The following is a 25,097-nucleotide window of genomic DNA, read 5'->3' as shown; positions in this document are numbered from 1 at the left end:
GGCACTCTTGATGCATCAGGATTCTCAATATATTCTGTGAAATCTGTAATTCACCAAAGTCATACAATATTCCAAAGAGTTACAGTCTGTGCCTTCAATATTGCACTGTCTTCGGGGCCGCTCAGCATATATTTCACAGCATGAGCTCCTTGAGATGGTAATGGTTGTCTCATATACAAAGAATTTCAAAGACAAATGGATTTGGGAAATACTGGGACACACAGAGGTGAACAGATGTCTCCACTGAATGCCTTCATACAGGAGCCCTTCATATGCTGATGCACATTGTGAATCTCAGGAAAATAAAAAAAGATTGCCCACATTTTCCATAGTTGATTAAGGGATCCTATTTTGCTTATAAAGCTTCTGGTAGGATTAGTTTTCTAAAGAATGAAATTTGGGGAAAACTTTTTTTTTTAAGATTTTATTTATTTATTCATGAGAGATGCACAGAGAGAAAGAGAGAGAGGCAGAGACACAGGCAGAGGGAGAAGCAGGCTCCACGCAGGGAGCCCGATGCAGGACTCAATCCCAGGACCCCAGGATCACGCCCTGAGCCGAAGGCAGATGCTCAACCACTGAGCCACCAGGTGCCCCGGGGAAAACTTTCTTAGGTTTTAGTGAAAATAGCTGTAGGATTAAATACTGAGTCAATTATTGTTTTAAGTGTACAGATTCAACTGATACAAGTCTCTCTTTTTTAACCAGAAAAAAAAAGCTTTATAAATAATTATGAAAATTATCTTCAGGGAAATAGATTTGTGTTACGTAACATTTAGAAGCTTACCCGGTTGCCAAGATAAAAATATAATAGCCACTTGAAAGAATTGTTAAATTAGGGGATCCCTGGGTGGCTCAGTGGTTTGGCACCTGCCTTAGGCCCAGGGCGTGATCCTGGAGTCCAGGGATCGAATCCCACGTCGGACTCCCTGCATGGAGCCTGCTTCTCACTCTGCCTGTGTCTCTCCCTCTCTCTCTCTGTCTCTCATGAATAAATAAATTTTTAAAAAATGTTAAATTGTAAAGTTTCTTGAACAGAGACCTTTAAAAAGTTATATGTGGATTTTTTTTAAATGAAAGTCCTACTCCAATCATCATACACATATATGATCTTCTGATAACTTTCTCTTCATGTGCATATATCTGAACGGCTCCTCCAGGGTCTGACATGCCAGCATGTGGTCATGGGTCTGCCCTTTGCTAGCTGCCTCACGTGAGCAACTTGACCTCTCTAAGCTTCGATTTCTTTATATTCAAAATAGAAATAAAAGACTTAACATATTCCAGACACATTAAACGAGATGACACATCGAATGCACCTGGCGTAATGCCTGATGCACAGCAAACACAAAGCACACGTAATGTCATTATGGTGAACACGGGGGAAAGTCCAGGTGGGTGTTACAGTTACACAGAATGGGCTCAAAGCCTCTAGCTCAGGATGTGCACGTGTGCTTTCAATTGCCCATTGCCTCCCGGTTGGAGACTCACCCCTAAGCTCCTCAGCTCCCTTCTCCGTGCATTGCCATTCCCACCCTGGGAAGCCAGATGGGAACGGCATTGTGTATTATCGCTGTGGGTTGATCAAGATCGCCCAGTGCTGTGCTCCTCCTCCTCCTGCAGCCATCGACCTTGAAGGACGGTCCCACCTGCCGGGGGGTATGAGTGATGGAGACAGATGCATCCTCTGTGAAGTTCAGTGCAACTCCTTACTCGGCACTCTCATTGCATCCTCGTACTCCTTGCAAAAAAGTCATCACACCCTACATTATGTATTTAATTTTCGCTTTCTGCTCCTACCTGTCCGTTCAGTAGCAGCAGAAACCGTGCCTCTCTTGGTGGTAACAGGATCCCCAACATGTAAAGCACATCCCCAGAGGGAGCTCCATCAGTATTTGTGAACCTGAATACCACTGCGTACATTTTGCTACTGTGGCAAAGCACAGCTTTGATGACCTCTACATCAGGGGTACGCAGCCCCCCTAAAAAATCCAGAATAACTAAGTACTTGGGTATAAAACCAAAACAAAAGGAAACCAAACTCGGACGTCTAAGAAAGAAGCCTCCCATGCAAGTTTTGATCCAAAAAAAGGAAGAAAAAAAAAATAAAACATTGCAGTCAGTTTATAGTTTGTACTTAGGAGAACCCCATGCAAAACAGAAGAAAAGATTTGTTTGGGGGGAAAAAAAAAAAAAGATTTGTTTGGCTGGAGACGGGGCCTTTTTGATCCTCTGCAGAAGGAGAGGGGAGAGAAGTCAGACACGACCAAAAGAGAAGTAAAATCTGCAAGAGGGAAGAAATAGCAGAAGGCAGCTAACAGGAGAAACAGCAGCTGGGACATCGCGTAGAAAGTGTCTAGCAGGGATCCCTGGGTGGCGCAGCGGTTTGGCGCCTGCCTTTGGCCCAGGGCACGATCCTGGAGACCCAGGATCGAATCCCACGTCGGGCTCCCGGTGCATGGAGCCTGCTTCTCCCTCTGCTTATGTCTCTGCCTCTCTCTCTCTCTCTCTCTCTCTCTCTCTCTCTCTCTCTTTCTGTGTGACTATCATAAATAAATTAAAAAAAATTAAGAAAAAAAAAAAAAAGAAAGTGTCTAGCAGTGGAAAGATGACCTGGGAACAGGCAGAGAAGAAGTCAGGTGCTTGGGGCACTGAGAAAGATGGGCATCAGCTCCCCAGGCCTCAAAGCATTTTGGTGGATGGACAGCAGACAGCTCCAGGTGCAAGTGCTGAGCAGTGGAAGCCACCCCGGCCACAGGTGCCCCATCCGGGTCCCTCGCAGGGCATGCATGACAGCTGATCATGGGGGCTGGCATTCACTATATTTTCATCCTTAAAAAAAAAAAAAAGGATCGGAGCACAAACATCTCGTACACTTCTGTCTGCAGAAAGTCTCTTATCAAGAACAGTTCTTACCCGTGATTCCAGAAAAATCAGAATCTTTATCCCCTCTGTCCCTACATTTAGTGGCAAACCTGTCATTAATTTGCAATCTCCCCAGCCAGTGCCTGTTCCCCTGAGACGCTCATTTACAAAGCGTGCTGTGGTCTTGCAAGTGGAAATGGTTCCTCTGGTTAACTTAGGCTTTCATTTAGAAAATAAATAAATGGAATTCCTATTTTCTTCTTTCTAGCAAACTGTACCTTCAGGTGCATTTTCATTTGCTTAATAGATGGAAACAACTTATACATCAACTAGTACAATTATTATTATTTTTTTTTTCCCTAAGAAGGGCGTAGTGTTGTCCTAGATGAGAACCGTGCTAACATCTAGAGCACTCTTTGGAAACATGAATGGCAATTTCTGTTCAGACCAACAAAAACTACAACCACAGAAAGCAAACTATTATGGGTCTTTATGATAAAATTTTTAAGAGGACAGAAGAGGATATGCTTCTTTTTTTGCCAATACTACCCTCTAGTGGAAAATGGGCAACAGAATGAGCTGCTTTTTGGAGGGTGAACTTCCTCGTTTGCTGCATAACAGAGCATTTGCACAGAAGCAGATTTATGTCCATTTTTCTTCAGACATCCCTGGAGCATAAATATAATGAACTATTGATTATGCTTGTTGGCATCGCATTTCAATAAATTTTCTCATCTGAAATAATGCACTGTGCAAGAGCTTCTTAGGTACAATAAAAGATTGTAACCCCAAAATGAGTACAATGTACTATAAAGGGAATGTTGCCACCTTGGCAGTATTGACTTACTGTTGGTCCTGCCAGTGGGAAGCGGAGGAAAGAAGTAGCAGGCCTTGGAGGCCTCCAGGTACTACAGCCTTACGTTTGTGGCTAATCAGTTTGTGAGGCTAGATTATTAAAAAAAAAAAATCCACTATGCACGCAGTTAGAAGGTGAATCTAGGGGTGCCTGGGGGGGCTCAGTTGGTGAAGCATCTGCCTTCAGCTCAGGTCATGATCTCAGGGTCCTGGGATCGAGTCCTGCATCAAGCTCCCTGCTCAGTGGGGCATCTCCTTCTCCCTCTGCCTCTCCCCCACTCATGCTCTCTTTCTCTCTCTCAAATAAATAATTAAAAAAAAAAAAGGAAGATGAATCTAGTGAATACTTTGCTAGGGAAAGAAAGGGGGACCCCGTCCGTACTCAGGGCTGTTAGCAGCTATATGATAACTAGAAAATCACATGGCTTTTTTTTTTTTCCCGAAGAATCAAATTATCCAAAATTGTTTGATACCTTGAAGGTTTTAAGTGTCCTTTGAGATGAAAAAAAAAAAAAGGAAGAAGAAGAAGAAAAGAAAATTCATTAAACATATCGAGTTTATGTGACCTTGGATCCTGTGTAAGAAAAAAATCAGTTGCTGGGCTCTTTCTTTTCTGACCTTCAGAAATTCCCACCTAGAGTGCAAAAGGATTTCCACCCCTTTAGTCACAAGACTCACTCATTACATTAATTGGCACTCTTGAAAAGAGCAGGAGAAAGCGTGCATGCAAATGTTTTACGTATTTACCCCCTGCCTGGAACCTCAAGATCAATACTCGACACCACGCTCGTTATGGAGAACGAGAGCCTTCGGTTCATGTACGTGTTCAGATTCTGAAGGTCATGATTTATAAAGGAAGCTTTTTTGTTGTTGTTCATAGAAGGTGATGAATACAATACATCAAAACAGAGGAAATTGTATTTTTTAGTTTTGCTTACAGTTAAAGGTCTCTTATTTTTTTATTAAAGTCTGCAAGTTTTCTCATATTTACAACTCAGATGTCAACTCTATTGTGAACATAAAAGCAAGTGCTATTTGACTGTAACAGATAATTATCCTGACCTCTTTGCCAAAGAAGGTGTTTATGATCAGTTAATTAGTGGGTTTCCAATTTACGTCGTACGGGGAAATGTTTGTATCAGAGCAAATATTAAAGAGTACGTAGAATAATTTTCTTCTTTTGTTTTTGATGGCAAGTGAGAAAGAGATGACCTGGGGAGTAAGATAATTAACACATTCAACTTTAGACCCAAAGTACCCAAAATAATGCGGGGATGTAGTAATTATTTTAAAATGAGTAAAATTAAGAATATGAATCAGCCATGTTAACAAGCATTATTTTTGAGGAAAAAAAAAGATAACACATTTCTTCATAAAAGATAAAATGACAGGGGAAAAACTGGTCTTGCTCTCCAGGGACCAGATTTATTAGTTTGGCTCCACCAAGTAAGTAGATTAATTTAGGCAAAGTCACTATGTATCTGCAGAATCCGTATCTTTACCTGTCAGGTGGCAGGTCAGTGCCGTGACGTCAGTGCCACCATTTTCCGGAGTGAACTCAGTGGCCCCAGTGCCTAGTACTGAGCAGAAGAAGAGGGAGGGACTTGATAAATATTTGTTTAGAGTGTGACACTACAGGAATAACAATGCACTTCCATCACTGGTTTGTAACAACAACAACCCAAAAGATGCCTCTAGAGTTACTTGAAAAAAATCCTGCAGCAAATCACCATTATTTTCTGGCTATGGGAACATCTAATTCTCTGTGTCATTCTTGATGTTGTGCTATAGGGAAAACATTCTTTAATCACTTTACATTTGTGAAAATGTATGATGGCATCAAAGGCTGTTTCATAGTTTGCACTTGAAATGTGCTAATCATCCCATTTTGCTAAGTATCTCCAGAATTTTCAGTTGCAACAGAAACATTAAAGGGCTTTTTTTTTTTTTTTTTTTTTTTTTTTTTGAAAAGGAACAAGAGCAGAACAAACCAAAAAAACCACCATCTTTTACACCTGTCTTAGGGACGGGCACATTTCATAAAAGTTGTGCATCCCTGTTTCCAAAGTTCAAAACCACCTCCTACCCCTGGAAGTATCTTCTGGGGAGAATTTCGAGCACAGCTCCTGTGTCCAGAAGGCATCATTTCAGTGCATTTGCTGGAGCAGAGTGGCCTTCAGTTGATCCCCCTGCACTTGATATTGGAGAGGAGCTCGGCGAGGTCCCTTGGGCCCCACTGTGCAGGGAGGATAATGCACTTGAGAGGCTGGCAGGTTGATAGTGGCAAGTAGCTTGTGTGATAAGAAGAGATGGAGCCAGTCTAGCGTCTGCGTCCATCACCTGCTCTCACCGGAAGCTCTAAAACTCTTAATTGTGTTTTACAGGATATGAATGATTATCCTCCAGTGTTCAGTAAACGAATCTACAAAGGGATGGTGGCTCCGGATGCTGTCAAGGGCACACCTATCACAACCGTTTATGCCGAGGATGCAGACCCCCCTGTAAGTGGAAGACAATGATTAATACTCTCAACCGTAGGGAAGAGAACCGTGCACGCTCACAAATGGCCCAGTTCAATGGGCAGCATATTCAGAGTCTGAGGTCACCCAGTCCTCACCCGGGCATCTCGTGTGCTCCCCCTTCATGCTCACGGGGACACACACTCTTTGCATGATTATCACTGAACACACACACAGTTAAGCATATGCTTTTTTGTGTTGCTGGAATTCAAAATGTGCTATTTGCCAATTTATCTCATACTAGTTATAAATAGGCGTGGAAATCAGTATCTGCATTTAGAATCGGTATCATTTGAATTCTTAGGATAGAGTAGGCTTAGGTTACTTGGGTTATGTTTTATCCTTACACGTTTTCCACTTTATTCATAAATGACGGTTTTGTTAGCCAACTGTAGACCAACGGATGACATCATACTCATGTTGAATGGGTTAATTTTGGTGAACTAAACTATTAACATTGCTTTTAGGGCATATTTAATGCAGTCTTTGTTGTCTAGAATTTTGCCTCCTTTGAGATACCCCAGATTGCCTTCCCAAATAGAGGGTTTTCAATGAAAACACTATTATAGCAGAAATGAGATACATTTTCCTTAATGTGATTATTTTAATATATTAGAAGCAGCATATGGAAGTAACAGTACCTGTCTAAAAATGCTTTCTATGAATAATTTGAGTTCTTTATAGGTATTAATTATTCTCTTAATAGCTGAATGATGAAGATTTAAATATCTTACTTTTGAGTGAACTCCCACCATTAGTCAGTGCCTGATATATTCTACAAAAATAATAGAAATATTAAACAAGCCACTCTAGAAAAATAAGAAGAGAGAAAAAAGGCCTGAATTTTATAAGTAATATAAGAGTTCTGTTTCATATTGCTAATATAAATAGTTTTTGTGTAATGCTGTTTATTTAATAAAAAGGTGAATGGCAATCATAACATTTTTTGCCTTCAACTGTGACAGGCCCTATAAAGTCTTTTGTGACTATAAGGTCTTGAAAAATAATAATGTTAACATGAAAGCAATGACCTTTCACTTAGAAGCTCCTTTTCTCAAGTGTGTTAAAATGTCTTTGAAACTGATTTATTGCATTTTGGGAAATGTGATAGGCAAAATTTCATACATTTGAACATACCAGTAGAGGTGGTGAATATGAAATTGGTGTTTCATCTGCTTTTTAAGTAAACAGTCAGAGGTAGAAAATACTTTGAAATTAAGAATACACTTTCAATTCTATTCATGGCATGTGTTTTGAACACCAAGTCTATACTGATTATTGTGCTAAGCAGTTTTTGCTCTCCAGACCTGAAAGTCTTAGAGGAAAAAATAGAACTGCACATAGAAATTATAACTCACTGTACTAAGTGAGTATAAACAAGTACAGTATCTTCAAATACTCATGTTTCTTTCTTTTTTAAGATTATTTATTTGAGTGTGTGTGTGTGAGAGAGAGAGAGAGAGAGAAAGAGAGAGAGAGAGAGAGAGAGATTGCCCTCAATAGCACAAGTGGGGGTAGGGACAGAGAGAGAGAAGCAGACACCCCTGCTGAGTGGGGAACCCAACCCAGGGCTCAATCCGATCCCACGATCACAACCCTGAGATCACGACCTGAGCCTAAATCAGGAGTGAGATGCTTAACCAACTGAAACACCCAGACACCCCAAACTATTCATGTTTCTAAGAAATTTATATTAGCACAGAATCGAAGGTAGTGTTAAGATGAACGGTATCAATGATGACAGACTAAGTGTCCAGACATACACTGATCACCTACGTGGGACAGGCCTCCACGTCTTACGGCAGATGGCAAAACCCTCACTTTACTTTCAGCACCTGCCACCTTGATATCTGGCTTGATATTCAGATCACCCTACAGATGTGAGAAGTTGTCTTGGTCTGTTATCTATTCCATAAATAAATGCTGTTCCTTATCTAAGTATCTAGAGAAAAGACCCTGTTTTCACACCCTGAAGTTCTTTCATGGAAATTTACCAGGTTCGAATTTCATATTTGTTTTAAGACGTTCCTAGGTTTGCATCCCCAGTAGTAGTTTCACACAATTAACATCTAATGCTGGCTTTTCAGGAGATGAAATGCAAATGCTGGTCATTCCACTGAAAACCTGAGTGTATTTATTTTGGTTAATGAATATGTATTTTTTCGGATTTTTTATTAAGTCTTTTAATTTCAGTGTAGTTAACATACAGTGTTATATCAGATTCAGATGAACCATATAGTGAGTCGCCAATTCTGTACATTGTTTAGTGCTCATCACAAGTGCTCTCCTTCATCCCTTCACGTGTTTCCCCCATCCCCCCCACCTCCCCTCTGTTGACCATCAGTGTGTTCTCTAGAGTTAAGAGTCTATTTCCTGATTTCTCTCTCTCTTTCCTCTGCTTGTTTCTTAAATCCCACAGATGAGTGAGATCACATGGCATTTGTCTTTCTCTGATGGGCTTATTTTACTTAAGATTATATTCTCTAGCTCCATCCATGTTGTTGCCAATGGCAAGATCTCATTCTTTTCCTGGCTGAGTAATATTCCATTGTGTATACATACCACTTGTTCTTAATCCATTCGTCTGTTGATGGATTTGGGGACTCTTCCATAATTTGGCTATCATCAATAAAACTTCTATAAACATAAAGGTGCATGTTTCCTTCTGAATGAGTGTCTTTGTATTCTTTGAGTAAATACCCACTAGTGTGATTGCTAGATTGTAGGGTAGCTCTATTTTTAACTTTTTGAGGAACTCTATACTGTTTTCCAGATGGCTGCACCTGATTGCACTCCCACCAACAGTGCATGAGGATTCCCCTTTCTCCATATCCTCTCCAACACCTGTTGCTTCTATGTTGTTGATTTTAGCCATTCTGACAGGTTTATCAGGCCCGTTGCTGATCCTTGACATACCAGCAGTCTTCAGCATAACTAGTTTTCTCCACTGAGCTTTCCAGTTATCCCTGCAAGCTGGATCCCTTAAATTAAGAGTTGCAATCAAGCTACACTGGCACTGATGAGAAATAAAAGCTCAATTCCATGACAATTTTCAGAACAAGAATTTCACAGTACTCAAATTTCAAAAAGATTGTGATTGATTTTTACTTTTATTACTTAATGTCAGTGCCATAAATCCAGAATATGTATTTTTTGAATGAGCTTGCTGAGTATTTTTTCCTTTGTCGCTATTATAAACATTTAGTAATTAGAAGATACCATTCCGGGCTCCTGTGCGTAAGTATCCATGGAAACACTTTGTGTACATAATGGTCTTTTTTTTTTTTTTTCAAATTGAAAGGGAAAGTCCTTGAGGACAGGAATCACAACTGAACTCCGGTTTGCCTTTCCACATCCAATGCTATGCTTGAGATTCCATGGTCTGTTAGGAAACATTTGTTTAAATAATTGAATAAATGAATAAATTAACAGCAATTTCTATGCTCTCCAGAATTGACAAAGTGTGCCAGATACTCAGAGATTTAGTTCTTGGTGACCTCAGGAAAACTTGTGCATCTCTGTAAGCCCTAGCTTGGCCATTTGAGGGTTGTGAGGATGAAGCAGGGTCATGTGTGAGCCCCATGGAGCACAGCTTCTGTGCCCTCTTGGAGTGGGCATTGCTATAACTCAGCAGTAGTAATTTCCACCTCGAGAGGCTGGCCACCTCTTTTTTTAAGACATCATGTTTCTTCTGAATACAGGAAGAACCACCCAGTTTAGCCTAAAAAATAGCAAAAACAAAATCCTTTGAAGTATCAGATGGAGGAACTGGGTAAGGTCTCAAAGCCAGAGAGAACACCGTTGCTGAATATAAATTAAGAATTATAAAATGCGTGTTGTGCAAAACTAAAGTGCTCTAGAGGGAGGAGGAGAAAATAAAAAAAATAAAAATAAAATAAAATAAAATAAAAAAACCTTCCAGGGATTTTTTTTCCCCACTGAATTAAAGCTTTTAAGACTTTATTTTCTGCCTCGCTTTTGTGACAGCATTGGCATTATGTAGTTCACCAGAGATGTGAATAGGAAATGACTGATCATTTTGGATATTAAAAATTGCTAACCTTTTCCTTCTGCTCACCAGAGACCTCTCACTCCAAACTTTCACAAAACAAAACTGCAAGTGTAATTCCATTTGCATATTTTATTCTTCCAGAAGCTGTAAGGCCAAACCCCAGGATACGGGAGTTCTCTCCCTAGGCAGGGTAAACGCCTGACAAAATAGTATCTCTGGTGAGCACGTGGGTGCAGAAAAGTTGGCATAAATCATTGAAGTCTACATTTGTCTCATTTCCACGAAGGATCATTTCCCTCGTGGTTATATTATTCTTTCCACTTGATGCATTTCAGGAATTGATAAGATTCCTTTTTAAAGTAAAGTAGTAAAAAACAAATAAATAAAATAAAATAAAGTAATTGGAGCATGTTCAATATTAGCGATTGTGACAAACTTTTTGTTTTGCTTATATTAGTGCACTGTTGACTTCGAAGACTTCTTTTTTTCGGGTTTTGATACTCATTTTTGAAACACATGTGCTCCATAAAAGAGATCTTGCAAGAAGGTCTCAAGAGTAATTGACTTTAAAAATCAGTTAAGTATTCTCACTATATTGTTTTGGAAATAATTTTTAGAGAAGGCCCATCATCATGACAGTGAGATATTTTTTTCTCTCTCTCTGCTGAGATTTTCAGAGCACTCCCAGCCACTCAGAATTTACACAAGCTGCCTGAGGAATTATTTTAAAAGTGTTTTCACGAGGGGCTTTAACATCCTTCTCCCTCATTCAGGTTTCATGGGTCTCTAGAGAGCAAACAGGTGGTCAGATTTTCATTTTTATTGGCATACCTTCCATTTTATTTTATTTTATTTTATTTTATTTTATTTTATTTTATTATTTTATTTTATTTATTTTATTATTTTATTTTATTTTTTTACCTTCCATTTTATTAAAGTGACATGATGTCACCAAATAATGCCAAGGAATTATGGTGATCTTCTCAAAATAATGAACCCTCCAGTTGGTCACTCTGTGGCAGTCTACTAGCAGAGGGTAGAACAAAAGTAGGAACTGTCTGCATCCCTGATTTGCTGCTTGCTTGCTTGCTTGCTTGCTTGCTTCATAGGCAAGAGTTAAAATTCTTCAAGGCCAGGAGTTTGAGGCTCTATCTTTGCCTCCATATAACATGGGTGCCCTGCCTTATTTTCCAGTGACGTCTCTATGATCTGATTTTCATCACTCACCACATACTGGCTTGTGCCTTTAAGCTGTACTGATTTAGATTACTGCTAGCAAGGTAGCAAAACTCTGCTGTCGATGCTGCTCGGTGCCTACTAACCAGGTTGGCTGACCCTGGAGCTTGCGGGGGTGGGGGAGTGCACACTGCTCAGTGGGGTTGTTTTTCTTCTCCCCTCCCATCAAAGCTGTCAGGGAAATAGTTATCAAAAACTGTTTCTGTGATGCATGTCAGCTTGTGCAAATTGAATTGATGTAGCCCCAACCTGGGTCCCTCTGGTCTCGAATACTTAATTAGAAAGAAAGCACACACTGAGACAGTGGGGACTTGATCTTTAAAATGACAATGAGCTATAATTAGATTTGAGAGTGTAAATGAGTAGGAAAGGGAAGGTTTTATGAGAAAGTTTATACATGATTAATGTCTAGAAAAGGCTTATCTAATGTTTTAAGAATCTGTGTCATTTTCTTTTTGTGGCTTATTGATTCCTTTCAAGAACAATTACATTGTTAGCATTACTTGAGATCAATATTAGACTTAACTGTTTCAGAAGCAAATACTGCTCTTCTAATTAAAAACCTACCATTTTACTAGGACTAAAGGGACACTTCTTTTGTTATAAATGGTAACAACTGTGAAATTTAGGGTTTTTATTTACTTATTTATTTTTAGCCTTCACAAAAGTGTCACCCAAATGGTATATCAGTGACTTTTTTGAAGACAATAAACCTCCTGGGGTTAGGATCCTAGTAGACATGAACAGAAGGTTTCCAAGGCAATTGAGTGAAATATAGCAGGCCTTCTTGGGAACTCACCCACAGGTCTCCCTTCAGACTTAGATCATGTGCTTTATTGTGAATTTCTTGCCAGAGAAAATGAAGAGACCCTCTGAGAGCATTTGATGGGATGAGCACTGGGTGTTATTCTATACGTTGGCAAATTGAACACCAATAAAAAATAACTTTATTTAAAAAAATAAAATAAAACCAAGTAAAAATAAATAAATAAATAAATAAATAAATAAAATAAATAAATAGGGTCCCTGCTTCTCATGATGGCGATTCTTGGTTTTAACACCCTCAGAGCCAAGCCACTGGGAACTCGTGGTCTCACCATCCCCACTACATGATCCTTACCTCCCACTACACAATGGCAATGTAACGACAGTAGACCTACAATTCAATAGGTGCCTGGTGCAACACAGACACCTCATAATATTTACTGAATGCCTGAATCAATCAGAACACATTTATTGTGGACTTAACAATGAAGAACATGGCAAGACAGACAGAGATAAAGCCAGAGCAGCATGTGTGTCAAAGATGCCAAGAAATGCTACAGCTCTGTTGAGAATGGGGGACCAATTGTGTCCCAGTGAAGTTGGAATCTGCTCTAGACAGGAATTCAACTCAAAAAAAAAAAAATAGGGGATTCATTTCAGTGAGGGTAGAAGAAATAGCCAGAGGAAATGTATTGAACACTTGCAGAGTCAAAAATATCCCTCTTATGTGCATGAATTTGTGTGCCATGTCTTGAATATTTCTGACTAAATAAATGTTAGCTACCTAAAGGAATAGCCCCCCAAACATCAGGGTTGTCTTAGAGACTCATTTGTAGACAAGAAATGTGGCAAATACGGTTTTATGAAACCCATTTTATCATATAGAAAAATGGAAGTTTACTCAAGACTTACAAAAAGCAGTACAAAATCAGAGCTGCATATTAGAACAATGACTTTCTTCTGAGATGTGGTCCTTATTGGATGAAATAATGAAAGACAGAAGATTAGTTAGCAGCTTTGCTTTCATTTGATCATGAAAAAAAAAACAGGATGAACAGAAGAAATGGAGCAAACAGAAATGTGTAAAGTCATTAAAATGGAAGAATTAACAGTGATGGGGCCGGAAGCGGATGACAGAGGAAATAAAGGAAAAATCAAAGGTGAATCATGGACTTCTGGCTCAGTAATGAAGACATTGGTGATATTAGTTGGTAGAAATAAGGTAGACAGAGAACAAAGCTGTTCTAAGGAGAAAATGAGATCATTTTAATGATCATCTAATCTCTCTAATGAGATCAAACTAGCAGAGAGTACATTTGAAATGATTTCAGAACACGTACGTGCCCCCCGCACCTACAGAATGAGAGAACTCTGATTCCCTCCCCAGGTGTGGAAGCCCAGAGGGCTACGCCATCCTCACTCAATCTGCATAGGAGCCCAGTGCCAGGATGGGCAGGAAGCTTGACTCTTGCCCAGAATCATAGGCTCACCAAACAAGGGAGTGCACAACACCTAGTGTGAGAGGAGCTGGAGGCAGATGGCAGGAAGGGGCCGAGATTCCTGCTCAGGGTCAGCAACACCACGGGGAGGAAGGGGCAGAGGCTGCTTCCATGTGAAGCCAGGCCGGGTTGAGAGGGCCAGGGATGGGTGGCAAGGAACAACGCAGAATGGGAGCCACTTGGATTGCCGTTGAGGCTCTCAGAGTGATAAACCCATTCTCCAAGAAGGAAAATATAATCAGATAAAACAAAACCTTGGAAATAAATCCTTAGGTTATGCCCTTTTGGGGATGGGCCAGGGGCTGGAGAGAGAAAGAGAAAGACTGGTGGAGAAGAGAAACCAGCGAGGGATGGGGTTTAGAGGAAAAGAAGTTTTCAATGCAGAGAAGGAAATTAAAAGGTAAAGAATTTTTATTGTATTGTATTGTATTGTATTTTGTTTTATTTTATTTTATTTTATTTTACTTTATTTTACTTTATTTACAGACAGAGCAAGGTGAATGAAATGAAGCTGAGTGGAGGACCTTACATAGTACTGTGGATTAGACCTTCATGGGGAACCTCCATGCTAACCTGGCCTCTGCTTGCCTATAGCTGGCTGTCCCTTTTTTTTTTTTTTTAAGATTTTATTTATTTATTCATGAGAGACAGACAGAGAGAGAGAGAGGCAGAGACACAGGCAGAGGGAGAAGCAGGCTCCATACGGAACTCAATCCCGGGTCTCCAGGATCAGGCCCTGGGCTGAAGGCAGTGCTAAACGCTAAAACACCTGGGCTGCCCTGTCCCTTTTATTTGTCATGTGTCTGAGTTATTTGGGGCCATGACTTTTATGTATAGGGCACTTTTTTGTCTTTGACCCCATTTATTTTTATTACATCTTTTTTGAAGAATTACATACGTGTGTTCTATATGAAAATGCATGGCATTTTAATGATACTTCCTAGACATAACAACTGCCTATGCTTATTTTGGTATTTAAGCTTATGTGTGATTGATGCCAATCTTTCCACGTTCTCATGCATCCATTTTTAACGTCTTTGCTGCCTCTGGTAGTTCGCTCCTCTATGTCTTCAACTTTTTAAGAAGGATGCATATGTTGTGAGTTCCAAGTATGAAAGCGTCTTTTGCTTATACATATACAACTTGACAGACTATTACTGTCTTGATTTTAAACATTTACTTTTTAAAAACTTACATATGCCTTTCCACTATTTTCTGTGTATTTACTTATTTAGGAAGAAGGAGAGACAGAGGGGAAGGAAGGGAGAAAGAGAATCTCAAGCAGACTCCCCAGTGGGAATGGAGCCTCACAAGGGCTGGGAAAACTCGATCTCACGACCCTGAGATCATGACCTGAGCCCAAATCAAGAGTCATTGCTCAAAATATTGAGCCACCCACGCCTCCTATTTTCTGGTTTTTAACACTGTACAAGCATGAAGCCATAGTAATTTTCTTAATTTTGAGGGTTTTTTTTTGTTTGTTTGTTTCTTCTTGTAAGATTCTCTATTCTTAAAAGTAAATGTTTTCACTAGTATATGTTGAGAAATTCTTTTGTCTGTATTAATTGTGTTGGGTGCATGATGCCCTCTTTCGGCCTGCAAACTTATAGAGTTCATCACCCAGGATAGTTTTCAGTAGTGTAAGGGCCCTAGAGTGATGGGCTGGTCTCACCTACTAAAGCCCTTACTGACCAGCCTGTGCCCGTGGGTAATTCACTGTCACTGTCTCCCTGTGTCCTCGAATTTGTAAAATGAAGACAAAACAACATTATTGAACTTTATACCCCATGACCAACAGCTGTCCATTTTCTCTTCCCCAAACAACCACAATTATATTATTTACTTCTATTAATTTGACTCCTTTAGATTCCTCATATAAGTAGAACCATGCCGTATTTGCGCTTCTGTGACTGGTTTATTTCGCATAGCATAATATCCTCAAGGTTCATCTATGTTGTCATAAATGACAAGGTTTTATTATGTTTTAAGGCTGGGTGATATTCCATTATATAAACACACCACATTTTTTTTTTTTATTCACTCATCTGCTGATGGACTTTTAAGTTCTTTCCTCATCTTAGCCATTGGGAATGATGCTTCAGTAAACATGGAAGTCAAATATCACTTTCAGATCCTGATTTCAATTAAAAAATTCCTCATGTATACCTAGAAGTAGGATTGCTGGATTGTAGGATAGTCCTATTTTTAATTTTTTTGAGAGACTTCCATACTGTTTTCCGTAGTGGCTGCACCATTTTGCATTCCTACCAATAGTGTACAAGGGTTCCAATTTTTCCACATCCCTGCTAACATTCGTTATCTTCTGGATTTTTTTTTTTTTATAATAGCCATCCTAACTGGTATGAGATGATATCTCCCTGTGCTTTTGATTTGCATTTCCCTGCTCATGAGTGATGTTGAGCATCTTTTCAAGTGCCTGTTGGCCATCTGTCTTCTTTGGTGAAATCTCTATTCAAGTTCTTTGCCAATTTTTAACCAGATTATTTGTTCTGTTTTTGTTGTTGGTCTTCTAGAGATCTGCTATACAACTTTGAAGCTGCCATTAACAACACTGAATTATACTTAAAAATATGTTTAAAAAGCAGATCTCACATTACACGCTCTTAACACAATTTTCAGAAAGTACTGACTTTGTCAGATCTGTATGAAGGTTATATGATAGCATTTATGTGGAGCAACTGGTGCCTGCCATATAGTAAATAGTCAGCAAATTTTATCTATTTTTATATTTATTCTGGTCTTTTTCAGGCTTTGAGTCTCTGATATTTGTCTTCTATAGTGATTGTTTGCATTCTGTTACTTTCTCTCTTTTCTTTTCATCTGTGGTCTGGGGCAGCCGGCAAAGGAGAGCCTTTAAACGTTGAGCATGGGTTGGGGGATGTGTAAAGTGTGGTGCAGTGGAGAAGAAGCTGGGCCTCCGACCTGTCACTCTGACAACTTTTTCCCAGATTGATCTCTCCTTAGGATGTGTTTGCAATGGATGTACTAGAGCTGAGTGTTCTGTACTCAGGATTCTGGTGGATCAGACCAACTAACATTACAGCTGCATGTAACTGATCATGTAGCTTCAAACTGGCTCTTCCACCCAGCATGATAATGTAGGGCCCTTCACGTCTATCCCCCCCAGCCCCAAGCTGTCCTTATTGCATAGTCAAAGACTCAGAACATTCAGGGCAATCTCCGTGACAGGAATGTTATCATCCCTACTGATCCATCAGGCAGGTTCCCATACAGCCATGATCATTATTAAGAGTGAAAGAAAGATCTGGAGAACTTCCAGCACAGCAGAATTTTTATGAGCACATAGCAACAAAAATAAATTATAAGGACATAATACTCAGGCAATATAGTAAGAAAAAGAAAATAATACCATTATATATACCATTATATATATATATATTATATATATATATATATATATATTATATATATATATATATTAAAAGCAGAAAATGCATGCAATATGCAACAACTAGGTTTTCCTCCCAAAATTCTTGGACAATGAACAATACCAGAATACCACTTGTTAATTATACCAAAGACATATTCTTATATGTAGAGGTTTGAGGCAGTGAGGGGTTGGCTGACCTTGCTTTCAAGCTGAGGTTGGCCTCAAGTCGGGTCCACATGCCTCTTCCTTCAGGGATCCATGAATAAGCTAGCCTGCTCTGTGTACGATGAAGGACAAGACTGCAAGACAACTTGCCTAACCACATGGTCACATGTCAAGCCGCTGGTTTTGAGTCTCAGTCTTCCACATTCCATTAACCAAAGCAAGTCCCATGACCAAGGACAGAAGCTATGGGACCAGGAGTGGAGGAAGAAGGAATGGATATTTATTGAACGATAGTACAATATACCACAATAGTCTAGTTACACAATATTCCAGAAATTCATTAAGATGGTTGCCTTTGAAAAAGGAGGTAGGAGTGAAGTGTGAGGATAAAAGGACACAAGGAAATGAGAAGTAAATATGCTTATTGATCCGCTGATGACAATGTTTCATAAACTGTGGATTATGTTTGACTTAAATCTCTGTCCTTATGTTCCAAACTAAATAAGAATCCTTCAATATTTATTGCATGTGTGTGCATCCAATATTAATTAGGGGTGCTGCATTAAGTATTAAGGATTTAAATTATCATGTTTCCTTGCCTTAGAATTTCAAACTTGAAGAGTTGGATATCAAGTAAGTAGAAATGACAAACCATAAAAAAGCTGTAAGAAATAAATGTTTAGGGTGCTCCAAGGTTAGGAGTCTGATTTTGTCTGGAAGGTCAAGGAATGTTCTGGAAAGCTGAGATCTGAATGATAAAGAGGTGTTTCCAATGCAACATAATATGTCAATATTTGACCCTAAATAGTCGGAGGAAGAAAAATAATTTTCAAATACCAAAAGGAGGTAATATTGCCAGGAGTCTGGGGAGGTAAACCTGAGTCAGAATCTATGCAGTCTGGTAGGCCATGAGGACCATGACAATATTGCTTGTTTCATCCCTAAGAAAAATGGGAAGATTTTAAGACAGAGTGGACAGGATCACTGATTTCTAGCTCTCACTTGGGTTCATCCCTATTTTTAACTTCCTTTGGGTTTGTGAGTTGGTTTATTGTGAGGAAAGTTGAATGTGTGCCCACCATTATTTTTAGAAATTTCTAAAATGTATCTAAATGAAGAAATCTTACAAGGAATAGGTAGTCATTTGACATCTTGAGGAGATTGAGTTATGTTTCCTTTTAAGAAACAGATTTCTCAAAAGATTTAGTCAAGTAACCCTGAAGCAGATACTTCTTAGGGTCCTGAATAAGTATGTTGGTACCACATCTGTAGAAACTGAACTATATGCACATTCTATATTAGCTCAGTGACATCTGCTCGAGGAACATGGCTGGGAGAGTGTTGACCCACTAGGTTGTCAACACGTGGTAGTCACTGCAGGTGTGAGACAGCGGGGAGGGGAGAGGAAGAAAGAAAAGCATACATCTCCTCAGGGACCACACGGGAGTTTGACTTTCCCAGTGTCATTTAAAGATGCCTTAGGAAAAAAAAAAAAGATGCCTTAGAAGATGAATGGATAAGGAAGATGTGGTCTATGTATACAATGGAATATTCCTCAGCCATTAGAAACGACAAATACCTGCCTTTTGCTTAGACGTGGATGGAACTGGAGGGTATTATGCTGAGTGAAATAAGTCAATCGGAGAAGGACAAACATTATATGGTCTCATTCATTTGGGTAACATAGAAAATAACGAAAGGGAATAAAGGGAAAGGAGAGAAAATGAGTGAAAATGTCAGTGAGGGTGACAAAATATAAGAGACACCTAACTCTGGGAAATAAACAAGGGGTAGTGGAAAGGGAGGGGGCGAGGGGTTGGGATGACTATGTGATGGGCACTGAGGGGGGCACTTGGCGGGATGAGCACCGGGTGTTATGCTATATGTTGGCAAATTGAACTCCAATAAAATTGTTTTTTTAAAAAGCCAGAAGGCAAAAAAATAAAATAAAATAAAGATGCCTTAGCATCGGTCAGATCCACTAAAAAAGTCATTATGATTGCAAAAAACAATACTTAACCACTTTATAGTAATCCCTAATGCTAAATCATACTTGGGAGGTTTTGTGAATTACACTGTTACAAAATAAATCAGATTAGTTGCTTTTGAAGACATTGGGAAAAAGAATTTTGGAAACCACTTCAGGGAGAAAAATCTTTGTATACTTGAAAACAAATTACTTAATGTTTGTGTATAACGGTAATAATAGGTTTAGTATTCCCTGATATAATGTGATTGCCATTATTACAAAGAAAATTACGTGGGTCTGAATGAGTAATTTCTTGTAAATTATGTATATAAGAAAAATTACTAAATCAAGATATCCCCTGATATTAAGAACTTAATTATTTTGGTCCATTATAGGCTCATTGAAATTCCCTATGTTTGCAAGTTTGGAACATCTTTCATACAGACCTGCAATTACTACCTTCTGTAGTAATTATTTATATTCTCACCATCATTAAGTCAAAACATATTGTGCTTAATGCTCACTATAAGAATAGAAGTCAAAAGTAAAAATGAACTAATAAAATAATTGAAATCTTAAGGTTCCACTTTCTCGATATAAATTTACATTGATTGTTCACATCAATTATACCTACCCTGTCGTTGTACATAAATGTGTTACTTTTTGATGTAAAAAATCTAGTGTCAGCATTATGATGCCAGGTTTTTTGTTTTTTGTTTTTTGTTTTGTTTTGCTTTGTTTTGTTTGTCTGTCATGTTCCCATCATCTAAAAAACATGCCTGGTTCAGAGTGTGTCACCACATTGCTATCTGCTATCCATGTGCTGAATAAACCACCATTCCAGTAGTATTATCTCATACTAATATTTATTGTGCCTTACATAGTCAAATTTAGTAAATAAAAGGACATCACAATGTTGAAATGCCTTTCACATTTTGGAAACCACACTCTATTTAAATAAGTTCACATACTACCTCAAATCATATTTGGAATGAAGCCTAATACATGAACAAACAAATCAATTAACTCATTTATTAATAGATGTCATTAAATCATGTCCTTCCTGAGGGCAATTAGGGTTGGCAAACCTCCCAAGTCCTTCAAAGCTATTGACTAATGTCAGCAGGGTTGGCATTTGTGTTTAACCAGGAAAAATGATATTGTACTGCAGTTACTTTGCTTCCTTTAAACCTCATTTCCATGTAAGAGTAATAAAACCATTTTGCTAAATTGGTACTTGAATTTGGTGAAGAATGGAAGCAGTTGGCCATTGTCAGGCATGGAGATGTAAATGATAATTCCTCCCATCCTCCTTGCTTTCAGGGAGATGGCAAACTTGCCAAACTTTGCCTCTGGTTTGGTACAGAGCTTATATCTTCTGCATTTATAAACCTTAGGATACCAATACATGGACTCATGAAGTAATTCCAGTGTCATTTACGGCAGTGTACAATTTGAGAATAAAGTTTTCACGAAAACACCATGCTAATTGGGTCTCTACAACCCCCCCCCCAATAAACATGTGCACACTTTAATGAAAAAAGATTTTACCAATAATTAGCAAAATATTTTGTTTAAATAGGCTAATTTATGTCACTTCATAATGATGCATCTCTATTTCCATTTCCTTGAGTCTAAGATAAAACATCCAAAATCTTGGCACGTAGCTTGTCACTATAATACTCAAATGATATAGCAGATTGGACTATGACATGATCACTATGATCGCTGTAAACCAGAATACATGTGGAAGGCGCATATCCTGTTCATATGTAAGTGCCTACAGTGAGGTAGGAAGTCTACTTGATTATAAACCTGAAGACGTGTGGTCTAGTTCTAGCACCTTCAGTTCATAGCACCCATACGTCTCCTTTATAGCTTTTATCAGAAATGTTAGTAGGCAATTGTGTTTATCTGTGTGCCTTTTGTCCTCAGCCCCTCTGCCCACACACTGTTGTGAGGCCCCTTAGTAGAGAGGCACATCTGTCTTTCTCATCACTGCCTTCATCCTGAGAGATAACTATTAACTATAGATGAGAATCTCTGAACATATATTAGTGGGCTTTAAGTTGAAAACTGCCACCATGTAAGTGAGGGACCTAGGCTTGGGCATCCTGGCAGTTCAGAATACACATGTGCATAAGTATTGATCATATTTTAAGCACTCACTTAACAAGTCTTTTTTTTTTTTTTTGATCTCTTAATGGCAAGGCAGAAAAAAATCATCTACTCTAACGGAGCTCATAACCAAGCGACAGAGATATATTGCAAACCCATGAATGAGTAAATATGTAACATAAATTCAGATAAGGATACTTAGCCTAAAGAAAATAGAATAGGATTGACTAAAATGGCTTGTGAGTGGGTAGAGGCAGAGGAGGGGTCATCTGGACCTGGATGTTGGGAGGAACTAGCCACAGCATGTGATGCCGCAGAGTGAACAACAGACAGAGGAGTGTTGGGGTATGTGTGAGCTTGGTGTTTAATGAGGTCATTCTTGCTGAATTACTTTCAATGATCATGAAGAAGGCAGGGATATGAGGTGAACTCTATCTTCCCAATCAGTGTTCTTCTGGTACCCTCAGAACTCAGCTGTGTCTAGTCAGTAGATGTGTTGAATGAATGAATGAAGGAATGAATCCCTCATCTAATGAATTAATTCCTATGCTACATAACATAAAAACAAGTTGCTAAGTATGAGCAAAGAGATAATTGATAACATCTTCGGTTGCTGATATTTTATATAATTTTTAAATTTATATGTATATAATTTTTAATTTCCATAGTTTCTGTGATGCCACGTCAAAGTTTCCTGCATCCATTGAATGATTAAGTTTCTGCTCATATCATGTTTTTTTTTTTTATTTGAACATTTTGTTTAGGGAAATATATCCCTCTAGAGGAGAATGTGTCACTTACTTGAAAATTAAGGAAAAAAAAAATTCAAGCTCTTGTGGTGAACGGAAGTGACATTAAGAAGGATTGCTGTACCGGCATCTCATTAGTCTTCCAAAATCATCGTTATCTGAAGTCATTCTTGCTCCAATAGATAGATAAGGTCAGCTGGATTTATAGAAAGCACTGTCACAGTAAGTGAGGAGACTGCAAAAAAGCTGTCCTGCTACGCTTCTCACATGTCCTCACTTTCCATAAAATTTTAAGAAGGAACCCATTGTATTGACCCTTCAAAAGACTCCAAGAGTCGTAATGACATGATACTTTATTTTTGCCATCCTTGCCTGCTGAGAAGAGAATATTTGCAGAGAATTTTGCCATTATCCTATTGAATTAATGTTGATGTCTTGTTTTGGTTTTGTTCTGTATTTTTTTTTTTTTGCAATTTTTTTTTCCTTTGACAACATGTCTACGTGGTGGCTAGGTAAATAGAGCCAAATTCCAAAACTGTTTAGTCTTCTTTTTCTATGGGATATTGCATACATATATGAGATTGCCCACTAATTTTCTATAACTTATGTTGGACCACATGATTTATAGAAATAGTCTATGTTATAGTCCCTTTCCAAAATTTTACATTGCCTGGAATGTCAAAATACATTTCACCTCATGATATTAAAATATCTGTACTAAGCAAGAGACACTGTAGCTTAGTTAGTTGACTAAAGAATAAAATTAAATGAGGTGCCTGGGTGGTTCGGTGGGTGAAGCATCTGCCTTCAGCTCAGGTCATGCTCTCAGGGTCCTGGGATCCAGCCTCACATCAGGTTCCCTGCTCAGTGAGCAATTTGCCGCACTCTTTCCCTCTCCATCTTCCCCTACTCGTTCCTGCTAGCTCTCTCGCTCTCTCTCTCTCTCTCTCTCTCTCTCAAATAAATAAATAAAATCTTTAAAATAAAAAAAAGAATGAAATTAAATGGATTCCACTATGGCTATCTCAAGTATTTCTTGACATAGACAATTTGTTTTATTCTTTTGAGCCTACAGTTGGAATACATTTCCAAACAACTATGATGAGTAAAGGTGTGGACACAGAGAGAAAAGCAGGAGAAGAATCTTTCAGATGATATGAAAAAAATTAGATTTATCCTGACAAAGTGAGGCTAGGGGTAAAACGTTGGCCTTCACAACTCTGAAGAATTCTAGTTCCTTGAGGAGAAGGAGAGGTTGTTCCCTCACTGCAGGGACAAACAGGTTGGCTTTCAGCAAGGGTGGCCATGAGGAAGAGCCTTTTAGATCATCCAAGTCTTGAAATGCCACCATTGGTTTGAACAACTTTTATGAACTTTCTTTTGCCAAAACCTTTTCAAACTCTGGATGCCATGTCTTTGGTGGTATTGCCTAAAGACAGGGGGCTAACTGGTAACCTCGCAAGACTTCTTTGGTCCTAAATAAAGACCAATACATTCATTTGATCAGAGTACAGGATCAAGAAGTCATCTGCTTACCATTTATAAATCAAACCATAGCCTAGTTTTAATTTACTATGAACTTGAAGATCGTTTTTGTAAACTGCTTGCAGTGTTAGTGACTTTATTATAATTTGGAAATGCCATAGAAAAAGAGTCTATTGCCCAAGTAATAAAATGTTAAAAGACTGACGTTTTTATAAAAAGATAGCTCTTCCTTCAGTATTGATGGTTCAAAAATATCTCTTAATACGCATATAAATGCATACACAGACAGATACAGCATAATGTATGTACTGCTATCTTATTGTGAATTAAAACGCAAAGTAATAAATATTTTCATCTCAACTGTGTGTTTTTATGGTTGGTTTACTGTAAAAAATAAATATGATCAGTGGATTCAACTGGGAAACCAGGAACTTATTGGGAAAATGTATGCATAAACAGGGATCCCTCTATTTCTAGCACAATTTAAATTTTAAGAAAAAACAAAATATTTGGTAAGTTAATATTTATCAAAATCACCAAATAGAAAAAAAATCACCAAATAGTTGGGATCCAAAATTAATATTAACATTTAAATTGGTATTTACTAATTGATAGCTTGAATATCTATATATCATTTTATATGATATTGAACTACATAATTCATGAACTCAGTGAGCTATTTCATTTTATTTTTAAAAATACAATTGAGTGAATTTTCTCCATTAGAAAAATTTCATCATATCTCAAATTTTTAGTGGAATCAAGTATTAGGTGTTTAACAAATAGTAATGATGAATAACATGAAGTGATAAAGTTTACAATGGTCTGGCTTCTTTAAGTATGGTTGAATTTATGAATTTTTACAATGACATTGTTTTCCAGATTAACCATATTAATTCTAATACTTAAGACTTCTTGGATCCACGTATTTGACCTGATTCACTTCGTACATGGCCTAGGGACGATGCTAAGCATGTTAATGGAAGCGTTCCCCAAAGCAATTACTTTTGCCTAATATGTGGCTTAATTATTTAAGCATAAAGTAGGATTTAGGTAAAAAGAGTTTGGAAGTATTTTACACATGTGAGACATAACCCTTCAGAAATACTAAAACTTTTTCTCTTTCCTTTTTATCAGTTAAAGGTGTAAATAAAAATATACTATGGATACATCAGCTTGAGTGAAGGGAGTGTGCTGAGTCTAAGGAACATGCTTTAAGTTCCTGGATAACTAATTTGTGATTGATGGAAGAGTTTGTAATACCATAGATGGGATGGGTGCTGAATCTAACAGAAACTTGGGAATGCTGTTCCTGAAAGTTTGTTGCGTAATTTTGCCCTTTCTTCCTTCATTCCTCTTTATGGAACACGTGCCGGGGTAACTTCCTGGGCAGGGCCCTAAGGCAGGATTTACTAGGGCTTCCGATTCTAGAGCATGTCTCCCAAGTT

At 38.4% G+C, this 25,097-nt stretch overlaps 1 protein-coding gene across 16 annotated transcripts in view; it reads left to right on the top strand.

Moving 5' to 3' along the window:
* The window catches only part of PCDH15 (protocadherin related 15), a 739,593-nt gene that overhangs the window by 552,808 nt on the left and 161,688 nt on the right, over positions 1-25,097 (top strand). For all 16 annotated transcript variants that reach the window (XM_055322636.1, XM_055322635.1, XM_055322634.1 and 13 more), the window contains one exon: positions 6,105-6,221. In XM_055322636.1, the coding sequence (XP_055178611.1) occupies positions 6,105-6,221 (117 nt within the window). The remainder of the gene's footprint in view (positions 1-6,104; positions 6,222-25,097) is intronic.

Source organism: Nyctereutes procyonoides, unplaced genomic scaffold, assembly GCF_905146905.1.
Source record: "Nyctereutes procyonoides isolate TBG_1078 unplaced genomic scaffold, NYPRO_anot_genome, whole genome shotgun sequence".
In the NCBI taxonomy this organism is placed as follows: Eukaryota; Metazoa; Chordata; class Mammalia; order Carnivora; family Canidae; genus Nyctereutes; species Nyctereutes procyonoides.
The sequence above is the reverse complement of the archived record's forward strand: the minus strand, read 5'-3'. Positions and strand labels throughout refer to the sequence as shown.